Source organism: Salmo trutta, chromosome 2 (genome assembly GCF_901001165.1).
Source record: "Salmo trutta chromosome 2, fSalTru1.1, whole genome shotgun sequence".
In the NCBI taxonomy this organism is placed as follows: Eukaryota; Metazoa; Chordata; class Actinopteri; order Salmoniformes; family Salmonidae; genus Salmo; species Salmo trutta.
Window position 1 is genome coordinate 70,386,138 of NC_042958.1, and position 19,664 is coordinate 70,405,801.

General features: G+C 40.5%; 1 protein-coding gene and 1 long non-coding RNA gene across 9 annotated transcripts in view; one reads left to right on the forward strand and one right to left on the reverse strand.

Moving 5' to 3' along the window:
- LOC115162200 (uncharacterized) lies at positions 1–11,527 on the reverse strand. The gene is made up of 3 exons (XR_003869498.1): positions 11,462–11,527; positions 398–486; positions 1–218 (listed from the first exon to the last, which is right to left on the reverse strand). It is a non-coding gene; the product is annotated as an uncharacterized LOC115162200 (long non-coding RNA).
- The window catches only part of LOC115162182 (elongin-B), a 19,528-nt gene continuing 9,799 nt past the window's right edge, over positions 9,936–19,664 (forward strand). The window contains exons 1-8 of one of the 8 annotated variants that reach the window (XR_003869495.1): positions 9,943–10,102; positions 11,477–11,612; positions 15,207–15,240; positions 15,467–15,569; positions 15,665–15,771; positions 16,025–16,066; positions 16,149–16,243; positions 16,991–17,629. Coding sequence is in view for 1 of the 8 variants with exons in the window: in XM_029713242.1 (XP_029569102.1) it covers positions 10,100–10,102 (3 nt within the window). In the remaining 7 variants the exon portion in view is untranslated. Of the gene's footprint in view, positions 10,103–11,476; positions 11,613–15,206; positions 15,570–15,664; positions 15,772–16,024; positions 16,067–16,148; positions 16,244–16,990; positions 17,630–19,664 lie in introns of those variants that run through there. The other 7 variants (XR_003869493.1, XR_003869490.1, XR_003869496.1 and 4 more) reach the window with 7 other exon arrangements.

Sequence of the window (19,664 nt, forward strand, 5' to 3'; positions counted from 1 at the left end):
TCTTCATACATTTTTCTTTTTTACTTAAACTCTATCACAATAGATTCGGAAACAAAATCACAGCAATAAGCTCACAAAATAACAAGTCAGTAAAAACATGAGCACTGCACTCAATCAAGAACTGTAAATCTGCTTTAAGCTAAAAGTGAATAACTATGTTATGTTTATTCAGGTGCTGCTGCTCCATCCTCATCTATTGTCGCTTCCTCGACCCGCTCCTGGAAGTCACAACAACACAAATTGGTCATTATTTTCAGAAAACAAATGATCTAAACGCCGGTTTAACGTCGACTCCCTACTACATTCCTTATGTACTAGCACAATAATTTAGCTATACTGACCGACTGGATTAAAGTGAAGTAAAAAATAAATAATAAAGTGCTCTTTTTAAACATACCTTTCTCTTACTCTTGAGCCGAGCTGGTGCATGTTTGACAGCGTCTGCTATTTTGTCATCTACCTCTTAGTAGGTAGCCTTGGGGTGTGCTATTCAGAAGAAAAAATATATATAATAATTATATATATATATATATAAATACAGTTGAAGTCGGAAGATTATATACACTTTAGCCAAATACATTTAAACTCAGTTTTTCACAATTCCTGACATTTAATCATAGTAAAATTCCCTGTCTTAGGTCAGTTAGGATCACTACTTTATTTTAAGAATGTGAAATGTCAGTATAATAGTATAGAGAATGATACATATATATATATATATATTTGTACTTTTATTCCTTTCATCACATTCCCAGTGGGTCAGAAGTTTACATACAGTCAATTTGTATTCGGTAGCATTGCCTTTAAATTGTTTAACTTGGGTCAAACGTTTCAGGTAGCCTTCCACAAGCTTCCCACAATAAGTTGGGTGAATTTTGACCCATTCCTCCTAACCTCCAGCTGGTGTAACTGAGTCAGGTTTTTAGGCCTCCTTGCTTGCACACACTTTTTCAGTTCTGCCCACAAATGTTCTATGGGATTGAGGTCAAGGCTTTGTGATGGCCACTCCAATACATTGACTTTGTTGTCCTTAAGCCATTTTGCCACAACTTTGGAAGTATGCTTGGGGTCATTGTCCATTTGAAAGACCCATTTGCGACCAAGCTTTAACTTCCTGACTGATGTCTTGAGATGTTGCCTCAATATATCCACATACTTTTCCTACCTCATTATGCCATCTATTTTGTGAAGTGCACCAGTCCCTCCTGCAGCAAAGCACCCCCACAACATGCTGCCACCCCTGTGCTTCACGGTTGGGATGGTGTTCTTCGGCTTGCAAGTCTCCCCCTTTTTCCTCCAAACATAACGATGGCCATTATGGCCAACAGTTCTATTTTTGTTTCATCAGGCTAGAGGACATTTCTCGAAAAAGTATGATCTTTGTCCCCATGTGCAGTTGCAAACCGTAGTCTGGCTTTTTTATGGCGGTTTTGGAGCAGTGGCATCTTCCTTGCTGAGTGGCCTTTCAGGTTATGTCGATATAGGACTCGTTTTAATGTGGATATAGATACTTTTGTACCTGTTTCCAAGAGCATCTTCACAAGGTCCTTTGCTGTTGTTCTGGGATTGATTTGCACTTTTCGCACCAAAGTACATTCATCTCTAGGAGACAGAACTCGTCTCTGAGAGGCACTGAGTTTGAAGGCAGGCCTTGAAATACATCCACAGGTACACCTCCAATTGACTTAAATGATGTCAATTAGCCTATCAGAAGCTTCTAAAGCCATGACATCATTATCTGGAATTTTCCAAGCTGCTTAAAGGCACAGTCAACTTAGTGTATGTAAACTTCTGACCCACTGGAATTGTGATACAGTGAATTATAAGTGAAATAATCTGTCTGTAAACAATTGTTGGAAAAAATTACTTGTGTCATGCGCAAAGTAGATGTCCTGACCGACTTGCCAAAACTATCGTTTGTTAACATGAAATTTGTAGAGTGGTTGAAAAACGAGTTTTAATGACTCCAACCTAAGTGTATGTAAACTTCCGACTTCAACTGCATATAAATTTGCGCTATTTGCGCCCATCTCGGTGAACTAATCCATTGCGGAGGCCTAGACTAAAAGCCAATTTAAGCTTGATTCTAAAATGTGGTGGGAGGCTCCATATGGAGGGTGTGACACAATTGCGGAGCCTCCAGATGCATGAAGAGGCCAAATCCAGCTCTGTACCGCATTGCCATGCTCTGTATAGCTCTGCATTGACATGATTGGTTAATGGTAGGTGGGGGCGGTACATCCTGTATACAGCTCTGCACTGCTTCGCGAAGCGCAAGAAGTATGAATGCCCCGACTTCTACTGAGGCCATACCACCGTAAATGTTGCATGGCCAATGTTGACTTCTGATTGACCATGCGCCCAGATGCACAATGCACATCTCTCTCCAGAATGTGCTCTCTCCCCCCAATTTGTGCACATTCATTATTTCATAACTTTATTGTGTAAATTATTTGTGTTTGTTAGTGTATATCAATTCCCCATTACATACAGTGGGGCAAAAAAGTGTTTAGTCAGCCACCAATTGTGCAAGTTCTCCCACTTAAAAAGATGAGAGAGCCCTGTAATTTTCATCATAGGTACACGTCAACTATGACAGACAAAATGAGAAAAAAAATTCCTGAAAATCACATTGTAGGATTTTTAATGAATTTATTTGCAAATTATGGTGGAAAATAAGTATTTGGTCACCTACAAACAAGCAAGATTTCTGGCTCTCACAGACCTGTAACTTCTTCTTTAAGAGGCTCCTCTGTCCTCCACTCGTTACCTATATTAATGGCACCTGTTTGAACTTGTTATCAGTATAAAAGACACCTGTCCACAACCTCAAACAGTCACACTCCAAACTCCACTATGGCCAAGACCAAAGAGCTGTCAAAGGACACCAGAAACAAAATTGTAGACCTGCACCAGGCTGGGAAGACTGAATCTGCAATAGGTAAGCAGCTTGGTTTGAAGAAATCAACTGTGGGAGCAATTATTAGGAAATGGAAGACATACAAGACCACTGATAATCTCCCTCGATCTGGGGCTCCACGCAAGATCTCACCCCGTGGGGTCAAAATGATCACAAGAACGGTGAGCAAAAATCCCAGAACCACACGGGGGGACCTAGTGAATGACCTGCAGAGAGCTGGGACCAAAGTAACACACTATTCCGCCAGGGACTCAAATCCTGCAGTGCCAGACGTGTCCCCCTACTTAAGCCAGTACATGTCCAGGCCCGTCTGAAGTTTGCTAGAGAGCATTTCGATGATCCAGAAGAGGATTGGGAGAATGTCATATGGTCAGATGAAACCAAAATAGAACTTTTTGGTAAAAACTCAACTCGTCGTGTTTGGAGGACAAAGAATGCTGAGTTGCATCCAAAGAACACCATACCTACTGTGAAGCATGGGGTTGGAAACATCATGCTTTGGGTCTGTTTTTCTGCAAAGGGACCAGGACGACTGATCCGTGTAAAGGAAAGAATGAATGGGGCCATGTATCGTGAGATTTTGAGTGAAAACCTCCTTCCATCAGCAAGGGCATTGAAGATGAAACGTGGCTGGGTCTTTCAGCATGACAATGATCCCAAATACACCGCCCGGGTAACGAAGGAGTGGCTTCGTAAGAAGCATTTCAAGGTCCTGGAGTGGCCTAGCCAGTCTCCAGATCTCAACCCCATAGAAAATCTTTGGAGGGAGTTGAAAGTCCGTGTTGCCCAGCGACAGCCCCAAAACATCACTGCTCTAGAGGAGATCTGCATGGAGGAATGGGCCAAAATACCAGCAACAGTGTGTGAACCTTGTGAAGACTTACAGAAAATGTTTGACCTGTGTCATTGCCAACAAAGGGTATATAACAAAGTATTGAGATAAACTTTAATTATTGACCAAATACTTATTTTACAACATAATTTGCAAATAAATTCATTAAAAATCCTACAATGTGATTTTCTGGATTTTTTTTCTCATTTTGTCTGTCATAGTTGACGTGTACCTATGATGACAATTACAGGCCTCTCTCATCTTTTTAAGTGGGAGAACTTGCACAATTGGTGGCTGACTAAATACTTTTTTTGCCCCACTGTATATCACCAGTAGTACAGTCGTGGCCAAAAGTTTTGAGAATGACACAAATGTTAATTTTCACAAAGTCTGCTGCCTCAGTTTGTATGATGGCAATTTGCATATACTCCAGAATGTTATGAAGAGTGATCAGATGAATTGCAATTAATTGCAAAGTCCCTCTTTGCCATGCAAATGAACTGAATCCCCAATAAACATGTCCACTGCATTTCAGCCCTGCCACAAAAGGACCAGCTGATATCATGTCAGTGATTCTCTCGTTAACACAGGTTTGAGTGTTGACGAGGACAAGGCTGGAGATCACTCTGTCATGCTGATTGAGTTTGAATAACAGGCTGGAAGCTTCAAAAGGAGGGTGGTGCTTGGAATCATTGTTCTTCCTCTGTCAATGATGGTTACCTGCAAGGAAACACATGCCGTCATCATTGCTTTGCACAAAAAGGGCTTCACAGGCAAGGATATTGCTGCCAGTAAGATTACACCTAAATCAACCATTTATTGGATCATCAAGAACTTCAAGGAGAGCGGTTCAATTGTTGTGAAGAAGGCTTCAAGAAAGTCCAGCAAGCGCCAGGATCGTCTCCTAAAGTTGATTCAGCTGCAGGATCGGGGAACCACCAGTACAGAGCTTGCTCAGGAATGGCAGCAGGCAGGTGTGAGTGCGTCTGCATGCACAGTGAGGCGAACACTTTTGGAGGATGGCCTGGTGTCAAGAAGGGCAGCAAAGAAGCCACTTCTCTCCAGGAAAACATCAGGGAGAGATTGATATTCTGCAAAAGGTACAGGGATTGTACTGCTGAGGACTGGGGTAAAGTCATTTTCTCTGATGAATCCCCTTTCCGATTGTTTGGGGCATCCGGAAAAAAGCTTGTCCGGAGAAGATAAGGTGAGCGCTACCATCAGTCCTGTGTCATGCCAACAGTAAAGCATCCTGAGACCATTCATGTGTGGGGTTGCTTCTCAGCCAAGGGAGTGGGCTCACTCACAATTTTGCCTAAGAACACAGCCATGAATAAAGAATGGTACCAACACATCCTCCGAGAGCAACTTCTCCCAACCATCCAGGAAGAGTTGTGACGAACAATGCCTTTTCCAGCATGATGGAACACCTTGCTATAAGGCAAAAGTGATAACGAAGCGGCTCAGGGAACAAAACATCGATATTTTGGGTCCATGGCCAGGAAACTCCCCAGACCTTAATCCCATTGAGAACTTGGTCAATCCTCAAGAGGCGGGTGGACAAACAAAAACCCACAAATTCTGACAAACTCCAAGCATTGATTATGCAAGAACGGGCTGCCATGAGTCAGGATGTGGCCCAGAAGTTAATTGATAGCATGCCAGGGAGGATTGCAGAGGTCTTGAAAAAGAAGGGTCACCACTGCAAATATTGACTCTTTGCATCAACTTCATGTAATTGTCAATAAAAGCCTTTGACACATAATTACAAGAAATGCTTGTAATTATACTTCAGTATTCCATAGTAACATCTGACAAAAATATCTAAAGACACTGAAGCGGAAAACTTTGTGGAAATTAATATTTGTGTCATTCTCAAAACTTTTGGCCACGACTGTACATTTATTGTTAATTTCTTTTAATTTCTAATCTACAATGTTTGTTACTTTGGTTACGGTCATTTATTTTAATGCAGTCAATATTATTATTCCAGTCTTCCTGTTCTCATTATCGGAGTGGACACATTGTTTGCAGAGTGCACAACCTATGCTACACTTGGGAGAAACAACTTTTGTTTTATTTAATTCCATTTAGGAGTTCTGTCAATTTAGTCATTATCTTTTGTTTGGAGAGCTCCTGTCAATGTTGAGAAAGGACGAGCGTATAGGCTACCTGGCCTGCGTGCAAATGTAGGCATATACAGTGCCTTCGGAAAGTATTCAGACCCCTTGACTTTTTCCACATTTTGTAATGTTACAGCTTTATTCTAAAATTGTTTAAATAAAACATTTTCCTCAGCAATCTACACACAATACTTCACAATGACAAAGCAAAAACAGGTTTTTAGACATTTTTGCACATTTATATAAAATAAAAAAGTATTCAGACCCTTTGCTATGAGACTCGAAATTGAGCTCAAGTGCATCCTGTTCCCATTGATCATCCTTGAGATGTTTCTACAACTTGATTGGAGTACACCTGTGGTAAATTCAATTGATTGGACATGATTTGGAAAGACACACACCTGTCTATATAAGGTCCCACAGTTGACAGTGCATGTCAGAGCAAAAACCAAGCCAGGAGGTCAAAGGAATTGTCTTTAGAGCTCCGAGAATGGATTATGTTGAGGCACAGATCTGGGGAAGGGTACCAAAAAATGTCTGCTACATTGAAGGTCCACAAGAACACAGTGGCCTCCATCATTCTGAAATGGAAGAAGTTTTGAACCACCAAGACTCTTCCTAGAGCAAGCTGGACCCAAGTTAATAGTTGATACAATGTTTCAAGTTCGTTGCAGACAGGCCATGTGTAGCCAATGTGATTAATAGGATATTTATTTTTATCAGGATGTTTTCTACCTGCAAGCTGCAATGTTTTTATTTGTTGGCTTTATGTAGGCTATCTTTACATAGTTGGCAATAAAAGTTACTTTTTAGGTTTCTATCATTTTCATGTAGATTTGGATAGAATTTTGATTAACGTCATGACAATGATTTTGAGATATGAAGACGTTATTATAAATTAAATGAAACTGTTTCACAAAAATGTGTATTTGAAAACCATAACTGGCACACAGATTGGTAGAAATTGTAAGATAAATTGACATTCCACATGAGAAAGGTTGTTGACTCCTCGTGTAGCCTATTACCGGCAACTTCAGGAGAGTAATGGCAGAATCTCTGAAAGCCAGCAGGAGCAGGAGGAGAACAGTTGGGTCAGGTTAAGGTTTTTTTATTCTGGTTATCTAGATCTCTGGCATCAAACCATAAGCTTAAAGCATCAGACAAGCCCAATGTTAATAGCTGATTTTATTAAAACACATAGGGTGTGTCTATATGTGGAAAAGTACACATTTAAAAATGTAGAGTAATCGAGTGGTCGAAAGAACATAACTTTCGGTCGACAGAGATTTTATTTAGTTGGGGACAGCCCTATTATATTCAGATGTGCCTCCTTGCCTACCATCTTTATACATCAATGGCTGTTGTTTGCGGTATAAGAAGTGTAACAATAAACATGTCAGACATGTTATTTCCAAAGAAATCTCCCCAGAACAGTTAAAAAATGATGTATCTGTAACCAAGAAAATAAGAAAAAAATATCTGTCTTTCCCTATACCACCCAAGGCCAAAGAGAACCATTTTAAAATGATAAATAATATTTATTCATCAAATACATTTTTAAGATTGAAATTCAATGTAGAGCGTAATTACTGTACATTTTGTCAGAATGACATTGACACTACTGAACATGTTTTATTTTGCTGTGATTATATTACCACTTCCTGGGTAGTTACATGATTTATTACTTTCAAAGAATATTAATTAATATTGCCAATTTCACATACAATGTCATCAAATTTGGTTTATTCCAAGATAATAATTTCAATTTCATGGTCAATAATGTAATATTAGACAAATTCTTTATATACAAATGTAGATTTTTGAAAACTACCTCTTTATTACAGATTTTTGAAAGAGAGCTTGATATTTTTGTGCAATCATAAAGATTTGTTAAAAAGAAATGTGCCCCGAAACTCATTGTTGCCTTTGATACATACAAGCTGATATGATATGTATAATTGAATGTACAGTATAAGACCTGTGACATTTAAGTGTTTATATTGTCACAGGCCGGCTCATAGCCTGTGGCAAAAATGAGAGGACATCAACAACCGGTATAGGCCAATTCAAAAAGTTCTTTATTATAAAACAAAACTATTAATTCTAAACAAAGAAAAAGGAATGAGGTGTGGAAATGTCATAATGTAGGGTGTATGTAGGGTGCATGGATGCGTGAATATGTGTGTGTAAACATGACTGAGTGGAAACTAAATAAACCAACAAAGGAACAAACAAAACAGGATCATACCCGGAGGAGCAGGGAGAGAGAGAGAGAGAGAGAGAGAGGTTAGTGGAGCAGTTTTCTAAATACCCTGAGCCCAGGTGGCTCCAATCACACCAGCTCCAATCACTAACGACCCTCCTCTGCCTGCAGGAGGAACCGCCCCTGCACTGCAGAGGAGGAGCCGTGACAATATATATATATATATATATATATATATAATCATTATTTGTCTCTTTTTTTACCTTTCCTTTTTTAAACCGTGTGCTTGGTTATGTTCTTTGCTAAATATGCATTTTGAATGTATAATTCAAGTTTCGTATATGTTTGTACAATTTGAAAAGTTTAATAAAAAAATAAAATACAATAACAGCAACAAAAATTAACAAACAAAAAAACGAATGTTCACATACGCCGATTCATGGACCGTCTATATCCGAGTTGCATCTGGTATATACCGCCCAACATCACATGCGCACTAGCACTCAGTAGCAGCGAAGTCATCATATCATCCAAAAACATGGCTGGCATTGGATGAATATAAAATGTTAATATCTTCAGCTGTGAGTGATGAAAAATAAATCGTCCTCAGCGACAATTATTTTAAGAATTCAATGGATGTTTTGTGCACAAAGGTGATGAATAAAGTGTCTTATTAGGAATTTTCAAATGTGTCTTCTCAATGTGACTGTGTATGGAAGTTGTCTTTCTGGGCCAAGCGTCAGTTAAACTGCAGTACCGAAGCAAAACTGTAGGAGCAGTTGAAACCGTGCTTCTAGACTGGAACCCTTGCCCCTTAAAGGCGCTACATGGTCAATCTGGTAGCTGCATTGGCCATGTAGCATTTACTGCCATGCGGCCTACGCAGAAGTCTGAGCAAACGGCGCAGTGCAGAACTGTTGTGAAGGAAGTTGTCAAGGAAGTGAGATGTGAATCTGGGCGCATGGTCAATCAGAAGTCTGCATTGGCCATGCAGCATTTATGGTGGTATGGCCTCAGTAGAAGTCAGGCATTCATACTTCTTGCGCTTCGTAGAGCAGTGCAGAGCTGTATACAGGACCTCCCGCCCTCACTTACCGTCAACCAATCATGTTAATGCGGAGCTATATAGAGCCCTCTGGATACGGCGATGCGGTACAGAGCTCAATGTGGCCTCTGCATACCTCTGGAGGCACCGCAATTGCGTCACACCATCCATACGGCGCCCCAGACCACATTTTTGGATGAAGCATAAATTGGCTTTTAGACGGTTCATAAATTGGCGTATGCGAACGCGAGTAGATTACCTTTAAAACAACAGGTGGAGATGCTGGACACAGTCTCCAGTTCTAAGTATACCCAAAGAGGAAGAGGCAAAGAGAGAGGCCTTCCAGTTGGTAGCGTTATTTTTTGACTCACCAAACGAGTAGTTTTTGTATGGAGGTCATTGAGTGTCGAATATGGTCAACAAAAAAATGGAATGGCTTATTTGCTAGTGAGGTTTATTTTATCTAATATAAGTTTCGTAATACTTAAGTAGGACACGTGACATACCGGCAACTTTGAAAGAACACTTAATATCGGAGTTGTCTCGAGATAGCTATGCATATCCATGATATGAAAGCTAGTAGCATAGCATCTCTCGCCATTCTATACAGGGGGTTGACGTCAACAACCCTCATTGAATATTAAAATCATTAGACGTAACCACCAATCCAAAGAGAGAAATAGGCGGAGCCCACCATGCCGCTTTGTGGACAACGACTCCCACTGTTAGGGCGGGGAGACAAGTATCTTGTCAGTATATCCAAAATCTTTGTTATGTTTTAAGGTTTGAATACGCCCCGGCCGCGCAGTGCAGTCTGGGGCTACGGGCGGTGCTATCTGGGATCCTCGGTACGTCCCTACCTAATTGATGTTGACATTTCAAATGGTTAATGTAAGGGTTTGGGTAAGGTTAGGGACGACTTAAGGATTCTGCATAGCACTGACCGTGAGGCGACTGTCGCAACCATCTACTTGAAATGGTCAGTTTTCAAGAAAGCTTGCATGTAGTTTCTAGGAATATTTTTTATATAAAGGAGACGGACGTTTTGGGGAATGTGGTATTATTGAATCAGCAGCCTTATTTTTGGTTTAGTTTACCGAATAACTTGCTAGCTAGCTAGATAGCTTTTGCTAGGGCAACGCTTTTAGCTAAAGCTAGCTAAAATTAAGTCAGTTTATTGTGGCAAACAACGTAACATTACAAATGCATAGTTAACTACTTTATTAAGTGGTCTTGATCATGACAAGTCTGTGTGGCTAGGCGAGATGCTAGCTAGGTAGTTGTATCGGGCTCAGGCTTTTAGATGACGGGAATCAAGGCTTTTGACCAAACAAACCAAGGCAGGGGTATCAACTAGAGAACGACTGCCCCCTCGCATTGAGGATTAAGTTGAAGGCCGACGTTTGAACTGCACACATTCTTTCCTAAAACAGAATCCCCATTATAGTGAATGGAGAAATGACGATCTTCGTGGTCAATATTCGTGGATATATCAAAAAACATCTAACATGATCATTTTTCCAAAAAATGTTTGTATTTCACCAGATGTATGTCATTGCAACGATTACTTTCAAATCACACAGTTAAGTATAATTTAGTTGCTAATTGCAGCCTGTAGTACCTTGTTCGGCCTTCAACGAGATCAAATCAATGTTGTCACATGCTCCGAATACCTTACCGTTAAATATTTACTTACAAACCCTTAACCAACAATGCAGTTAAGAAAATATTTACTAAATAAGAATGTTTATATACAGGGGGTACCGAGTCAATGTGCATGTAGGTAGGGGTAAAGTGACTCAATGAGGGGGCAGCACTGGGCTAGCTTGCAACATCACTTCCTAGAATAGTTCAAACATTGCATGTGATGTTTCCAAGAACTCTGAGGGGCTGCATCCTAATTGAATACCACAGTATGAGTCATAACCGGGAAATGGTTCCGATTAGTTTTTTTCGTTAAGGGTTTTTAGAAATACTTAAGGTGTGTTTCGTGTAAGCTTACCTTGGCGTGACTCTTTGATAACCGTGCAAATCTCTATCGGACAAGGTCACATTTTTTTTTAAATATATATATATATATGCCTGTAATTACCCCACAAAAAACGAAATGCTAGTGTGGCTATCCTACTACACATCTTGTCGCAAGCTTTGACGTCAACCAAGGAACATTTCTCCATACATACTCATTAAGTAGCAAGTAACCTAGCAAATAACGTAGATATCGTAGCCTTTTTAGTTTCTCGTGTAAATAATTGATATTGTGCGTATTCTTTATTTTTTAAATTACCTAGCTAACTACCTTAGCATTTAAAAATTACTATAATTTCTTTCATTTTACCCTCTGCTTTTGTAGCGAACCTTTGGTCTCTCGGTCGATCAGAAGCATCTGTACAGGATTGTAACCACTATTCCAATAAGCATACATGCATTTTTTTTTACATCGTTTTCCGACCTCTAAGTGAAAGGAGTCGCTGGAGCCATGTGATAAGGTAAGCCCTGTTTGCTAGCTGCAAACAAGCAATTTTGGTTAAATCAAAGATCTGTGTTTAGCTAGGTGCTTATGAAAATTTGCTAGATAACCGACTGTAACGTTAGTTACTTGTACAATGCACGTTACCTTCATTACAAGTTAAAAATAAAACCAGCATAGGCTAGCATAATGACTGTTGTGACCTTTTTATTGACATGTCTTTAGTGAGCTAGCCAGCTACTTTTTTCACGTGGTGACATGCTAGCTAGCGTTAGTCCACAAGGGAAGGGATATTTAGCTAGCTGAGTCTTGAATTCACGGTTCATGTAGTCAGACTTTCTAGTTAACGGTAGTCCGGCACCGTGGCAAGAATAGTTGCTTAGCTAGCATGTCACCACTTAAAACACTGCCTACATGAACAGTAAACTGTTAGCTATCTAGCTAAATATCGCCTGGTGGGCTAGTTAGTTAGTTGGCTACAGGGCCTAAACGTAACTTTTTGGTCCCCCAGCCACTGTGGCAGGTAGATTAAAAATAATGATTTTGTTGCCATAATTACATAAAAACGAATGACCATGCTATTTAAAGTTTCTAAAACAATATATATAATAGTAAGAAGTAATGTGGTGTGTGTATATAGCTCAATTTCATTTTTTTTCTTCACCTGAGTCTTTTAATCAAAATAGCAGACAACGTTATGCTGGCCATTTTAAGGGCGGGAGGTTACCGTGGGAACGAGGCCACTCAACCTGTCACGTGAGTTTTTGGGATCTACACTTTGTTGAAGCAGCAGATTCAAACTAATGTTGAAAAACGACCAAGCTTGTGAACAAAATAATGTAATTAGCCGAGAAACACGATGACAGTCTCACTTTGTAGACTTTTGAGTAAATTAGACCAACTTTTTCTCTGTGTGCAGCGCCTCCCAAAAATGAATCAATCAGTACTTCACTCATTGCGCACAGCTGCCCTGCCCGGCAATTATTTAGGATTATTTGTGCAATTTGCAGCTATTAAAGAAAACAGCAGAAATACTTAAAACAGCTACTGCCGCGTTTTTCTAACCCTAAAACTCACACGTGCTCATACTTGACCATTTTCTTTATTCGCTAATGTAACGTTTTCACTGTAGAGCCCTGCAAATTGAACACCCGCCAACGTGGATAGTGAAATAGACATTCTTACCTGCCAATACTTAACTTTACCCTCATTTGGTGGGTGGACAGTTTTTTAAAGTTTTTTTACGCTCTAGTAGGCTAGTTAGCACCATTAGCTAACGTTGGCTGGCTGGCTCACAAATTACTTGTGACCTCAAATGTTTTCCACATACGAAGCACAAACGGTTTTGTTCAACGAGTGCATCTGCTGTACATGACTAATCATATTGCCTGTGAAGTCAGTTAAATGTCAGCAGGGATGGAAATTAAGCTAGCCCGATGCTATTACTTTTCAGACTGGGTAGTAGACAATGTGCCAAACTAGCCTGACACAGCAGTGCCATTTTTCCTTTACAAACATCACATGCCACAGATTTAGGCCCTGAATGTAGAAATCACAGCTGGCCAGTGCCCAAAATCCTTATGTTCCATCCCTGAATGTCAGTACCTTTTAGACGATCCCCCTATCACTGTTAGTCCTCCTTAGTGACTGTACGGCTGAGGGTTTTAACTTGCCTCTTGAGAATTAGAATCAGGCATACAGCTGTATAACTCATCGCAATACTTCACCTCTTCGGGCAAATAGTACCATAGACTGTCCTGATCATCTAGTTGAGCATTCCAGATAATTCCTCCATCCCAGTAGAAATGTCCCATCCACATAGTAGGATTTTAGATGTGCAGATAGACCAAAGCCCAGTCTATTTTACTGTAACTATAGTCAAGTCTGGGTTATGGTATTTTAATATACACCACATCACCAAAAGTATGTGGACACCTTCTCATTGAACATCTCATTCCAAAGTCATCAGCATTAATATGGAGTTGGTCCCCCCCCCTTTGCTGCTATAACAGCCTCACCTCTTCTGGGAAGGATTTCCCCTAGATGTTAGAACATTGCTGCAGGGATTTGCTTCCATTCAGCCATGAGCATTAGTGCAGTCAGGCACTGATGTTGGACGATTAGGCCTGGCTCGCATTCAGCGTTCCAATTCATTCCAAAGGCCTTCGATAGGGTTGAGGTAAGGGCTCTGCAGGCCAGTTAAGTTCTTCCATATCAATCTCAACAAACCATTTCTGTATGGACCTCGTTTTGTGCACGGGGGTATTGTCATGCTGAAACAGGAACGGGCCTTTCTTAACCTCTACAGGATCGGTGTCTTTCCCCCCCCCCCCCCCCCCCCCCCGCAGGACAGTTGATCTAATGTGATTAGCATGAGGTTGTAAGTACCAAGAGAATTTCCCAGGACACAGACATAGCTGATATCGGCAGAAAGCTTAAAGTCCAATTGGTAGTAGCTAATACAGTGAAAGAATGCCATGCTATTGTTTGAGAGTGCATAGTTATTAAATGTATTAATAAAACAATTAGGCACATTTGGGCAGTCTTGATACACTTTGAACAGAAATGCAATGGTTCATTGGATCAGTCTAAAACTTTGCACATACACTGCTTCCACCTAGTGGCCAAAATCTAAATTGCCCCTAGATTCCTAAGTCATATTGGCCTTCCTCTTGCATTTCAAAGATGATGGAATCAAGAGAAAAAAACTGCATGTTTTTTTTCCTTTTGTATTACCTTTACCATATCGGTTATATTCGCCTACATTTATTTCACATTTCCACAAACTTCAGTGTTTCCTTTCAAATGGTATCAAGAATATGCATATCCTTGCTTCAGGTTCTGCGCTACAGGCAGTTAGATTTGGGTATGTCGTTTTAGGCGGAAATTGGGGGGGGGGGTTGGAAGGACAGAATCATATAGAATGTCATTGTATGCTCTAGCGTTAATATTTCCCTTCACTGGAATTAAGTGGCCAAGCCCGACCCATGAAAAACAGTCCCAGGCCTTTATTCCCCCTCCACTAAACTTTACAGTTGGCACTATGCATTGGGGCAGGTAGTGTTCTCCAGATTCGTCCGTCAGACTGCCAGATGGAGAAGCGTGATTTATCACTTCAGAGAAGGCGTGTCCAATGGCGGAGAGCTTTACAGCACTCCAGCTGATGCTTGGCATTGCACATGGTGATCTTAGGCTTGGGGGCTGCTGTTCGGCCATGGAAACACATTTCATGAAGCTCTCAAGGTTGCTTCCAGAGGCAGTTTGGAACTTGGTAGTGAGTGTTGCAACCAAGGACAGATTGTTACGCGCTTCAGCACTCGGCGGTCCCGTTCTGTGAGCTTGTGTGGCCTACTACTTTGCTGCTTATGACGGTGCCACGTTGAAAGTCACTGAGCTCTTCAGTAAGGCCATTCTACTGCCAATGTTGTCTATGGTGATTGCATGGCTGTGTGCTCAATTTTATACACCTGTCAGCAACAAGTTTGGCTGAAATAGCTGAATCCACTCATTTGAAGGGGTATCCACATACTTTTGTATATATAGTGTAGATATCATTTTAGTAATCAACCTAGCTAGTAGAAGTAAGTTAACTTGTATCATTTTTGTCTTTCAGATGGACGGACTGGAAACCCAGTGACAATACTCCGGTATGTAGCTGCCATTTTCTGGTGGGAAAGAGAAATGGCCCTGTATTTACCAGAAAGGGTAGCATATCCACCATGGCAGAAGAGGAAGATCCAGACTGTTGATTGGGAAACAAGAACAAACGATGATGAATGAGTATTATAAACAATACGTTTTCTGTCCAGATAAAGATGGTGATACAGCATTGAAAAAGACCTACCACTGACAAAATGTCTCTTTGTTTTTCAGTCTAACAGGATTGCATCCCTCAGGCCATCCGGTGCATGGACATCCTGTGCCAGTGTGATCCGGTTGTGGAGACTCCAGTAAATCGAGCCTGTGTGCCGGACAGGTCTGTAACGCATCAAATATGATACAATATTGTGTAAAACATTGAATTTGTAGACGCATCAGAATGTTAATGTTGTACCCATTTTTAAACATAAGGCGTGGCATGCAGAACGTCAGACTCACCCCACGAGAAGCAGTTGCATGATCAACGCCACCCTCGGCAAGGGGATCTGCTAGAAGTGATGTACTCTCTCACTCTGGGTGTAAGACGTAATTTAAACATCACAGATATAAATTCCGACTGTGCCCATGATAAAATGTAATGTGTGTTGTGAAACTGTGGAGATGCATTCAGACCAGCCTTTGTGATTTGAACTTGTGATTTGAACTTATGTTAACTACATTACTTTAGTTTGCTGCTTTGAGGAGAACTTGAATGTAATATAAACTATTCTAGTTGCCTATTGTTTGTGAATGATCTTTATTCATTGTTCACTTCTTTTTCAACAATATCAGATAGTCAGGGATGACCGGGGCCTTCAGCAAGTAAGACACGGGGTAAGAAATCATTTGAACGTCACAGAAACAGTATAAATTCCCACTGTGCCCATGATAAAGTTAACCACTACCTGCCCTCCAGGACACCTACAACGCCTGATGTCACAGGAAGGCAAAAAAGATCAAGGACAATAACCACCCGAGCCATGACCTGTTCACCCCGCTTCCATCCAGAAGGTGAGGTCAGTACAGGTGCATCAGAGCTGGGACAGAGCGATAGAAGCTGTTTTTCAATCTCAAGGCCATCAGATTGTTAAACAGCCACTATCACAGAGAGGGTCAGCTGCCTACCTACAGACTTGATATCATTGGCCACTTTAATAAATGGAAGACTAGTCACTTTAATAATGCCACTTTAAGAATGTGACAGGTAGCCTAGTGGTTAGAGCGCTGGACTAGTAACTGAAAAGTTGCAAGATCGAATCCCCGAGCTGACAAGGTAAAAATCTGTCGTTCTGCCCCTGAACAAGGCAGTTAACCCACTGTTCCTAGGCCGTCATTGAAAATAAGAATTGTTCTTAACTGACCTGTCTAGTTAAATAAAGGTTAAAACAATATATATGATTACTCATCTCATATGTATATACTGTATCCTTCAGCATCTATTTATTGCATCTTAGCTGCTCTCACTGCTCATCCATATATTTTATACTTATATATCCTCATCCCATTACTTTACTAGATTGTGTATTAGGTTTTGTTGTAGAATTTGTCAGATATAACCTGTTAGATACTGCTGTACTGTCAGATCTAGAAGCATTTCGCTACACTCGCAATAACATCTGCTAACCATGTGTATGTGACCAATAACATTTTATTTTACATTACTTTCATTGGCTGCTTTGAGCAAAACTTGTATGTAATGTAACTTCTTTTGTGAGCTGTGTGTGTATGAACTATGTGAAATATTTTTGCTCTAAACAGGTACTGACAGGAGGAGCAATATGAGTTTGGCATGTTATGGAGGCTTTGGTGGTCCACACAATGAAGCAGGTGTCCCTTCCAGTGATGTGGAGCTGACCTTGGACCTGGTGCCAGCAAGGATGGTGTTCAGAGGCTCTAAGATCCCCCTTGATATAGAAATCCTTCGACTTCACTGCCTCCTCAATGGTAAGGTCCCTTACACCATTGGGACACTACCTCCACCACTGCTGTGGCGCACACTAGACCATCTGGTGAGGATCCCAGACCCTGTGACCTATAGCCCTGACTCCTGCACATCCATCCCTGTGGCCATTTTTAATGCATTGATGTGCTCTTCGTTATCTGTGGCCCACTGTAGACCACCCCATCCAATGACTGTGAACACCTTGAAATGCATTCGTTGTAAGGAATGTGCTTTATAAATAAAGTATGATTTGATTGATGACATTACAGCTGTAGAATATTTAATAAATTGTAACTTTCACATGAGGACAAGTTAAAAAGCTTATGGAAAAACTTAATTGATAACTTGGGATTTTATCACTTGACATATCGGTCATATAGTAGGAAGGATCCTATAAATCAAGATTGATTTAATACATGTACCACTCCGAATAAATCAATACTGTGCCTGTTTGTAGATTTGTCTCTGGTCATGAAAATACAGGCTAGATGTCTAAACAAAGTTAATTTTGAATGGCAATAGGATTTTAGATATTTATATTGAGTTATTACAGTCTGATATCTGAGGTAATCTGGTTAATGATTATATAATTAAATGGCTCTTTCCTTGAATGTTGACAGCTGTATAGAACACATTGTATTGCTAAGATGCACTTCCCCACATGGCAACCCTTTATAGTGGTCTTCTCCCCTTTTAATGTTCTTATGCTCATCCTTGAAAAATGCTATAAGGTCTGAAATAGACACCAAAGTCGACATACTGTATAAACAATTATCTAGGCTAAGTAAAACAATTGTTTAATTTACTGCTCTGCTAACTAGCTAGCTAAAGTGTAGTCCGTGGCTAAATAAAGGCAAATAAATAAGAAGGTAGTGGGTTGGACACAGGTCTCTGATCTTGCTGGTGAACGGTAGCTGACAGTGTCGGCTAGAGATGACGTGCAGGAGCTTCCTGCAGGAATTTGTAGTCTTGCTCAGGTCTTCTCTTGGAAATTAGCTTTTCACTTTTTTTTAAATTGAGGCAAATATATTGATACAACTCACCTTGTCTGAGAGAGATGTTAATGGTTATCAAAATGTCACACTTGGGTAAGCCTACACGAAATATAGACCTTTTTAAATGAAGTAGTTCTAAAATCCCAAACGCATAAACGATTGGAACCATTACCGGGTTTTAACGCTAGGTTTTATGTGTGTGCTGGACTATATTGCAACCAGAGTATGGGTGTCAAAGAAAGTAGTTGGCGTGTGGAAAGTGTGGGTGTGTCGAAGCACTTTGCTGCAATAGGTTAGATGGTTTTCTATTATTCCGTTTCTTACCACGCAACTACAGTACATTGAGCTACCGTACCACGAGAGTTTGGCCTTTTAAACCAGCGGATGTCTGAGTCATATTTCACTGTTTTACCCAAATTTGTAAAGAGTCAGTTATAAAACTGACAATTGTTTATTTTGTATTTATGTTTGGTGTACTCTTGTTTCATGCGTTGTGTGTGTGTGTGTGTGCTTACTATGACTGTAACCCTGATATTGGTTACTTGGGATCACACCATTGCAGGACAGTAGTGCTTGTCAAGTGGGAGTGAAGGGCAATGTGTCCCGGTGTTGCTATTCATAACCTCCCCATTGAGTAGTAGACTGTATGTTGGCTATTTATCAAGGTGAAATCTAGATAGTTATCAATATTAGTTGTTTCTTGTGTAGGCTGCTATCCTACTTGAAATCAAATCGCGTGAGAGAACAAAATCGCCACATTAGCTACTGCCGTCGACACGACCGTGATACCAAGTAGTAAGGGGCTGTCCATTTGCCATATGGAAATTCTCACTGATCATACGGGAAATGCCGCAGAGGTCCCTACAGGTAAGGAAGCACTTCAAGTCGGCAGGCAGGCCGATACAGCACTGGTCGCCGCCGTATCTACTTGTCGTGCAACTCAACCAGCCACGCAAAACATTGAGTGGTTACAAATCTGCCCAGTTAGCTGATAAGCTTTCCATACACCCACTCCTTTCGACATGCCAATACTGTGGTCGCAATATTGGGCTACAGCTACCCATACTTGAAAGCTCTGCCATGTAGCAAGATGGTGACGTGCTGAAATGACACTTCCTGATCTTCAAATGCACCACTGAGAATTATCATCGGAAACAATGGAGTGATGTCATCAATGGCTTCGTCCATATTATTTTACAGAGTTAAGTGACAAGCTAACCAGCTTGATAGACTTGACACTTGGCTAGTATTGCCAATTATTAAATAATGATCAAACATCTTGAGTGTAGGCAGGGCAAACCTGTTTTGGTGATTTCTGGTATATCATTAAAATATATCAATCACTGCATGTTTTTGGACTGATACAGCTGTTTTCACCTGTACAATACCATTGGAAATTAATGTTGAAAGTTCAATTTATATTTCAGAAACTTAGGTTGAAAATTATGCTGTTTCTACTTCCTGTTGGCAAGAAATTACGAAAAATAGCCCAACG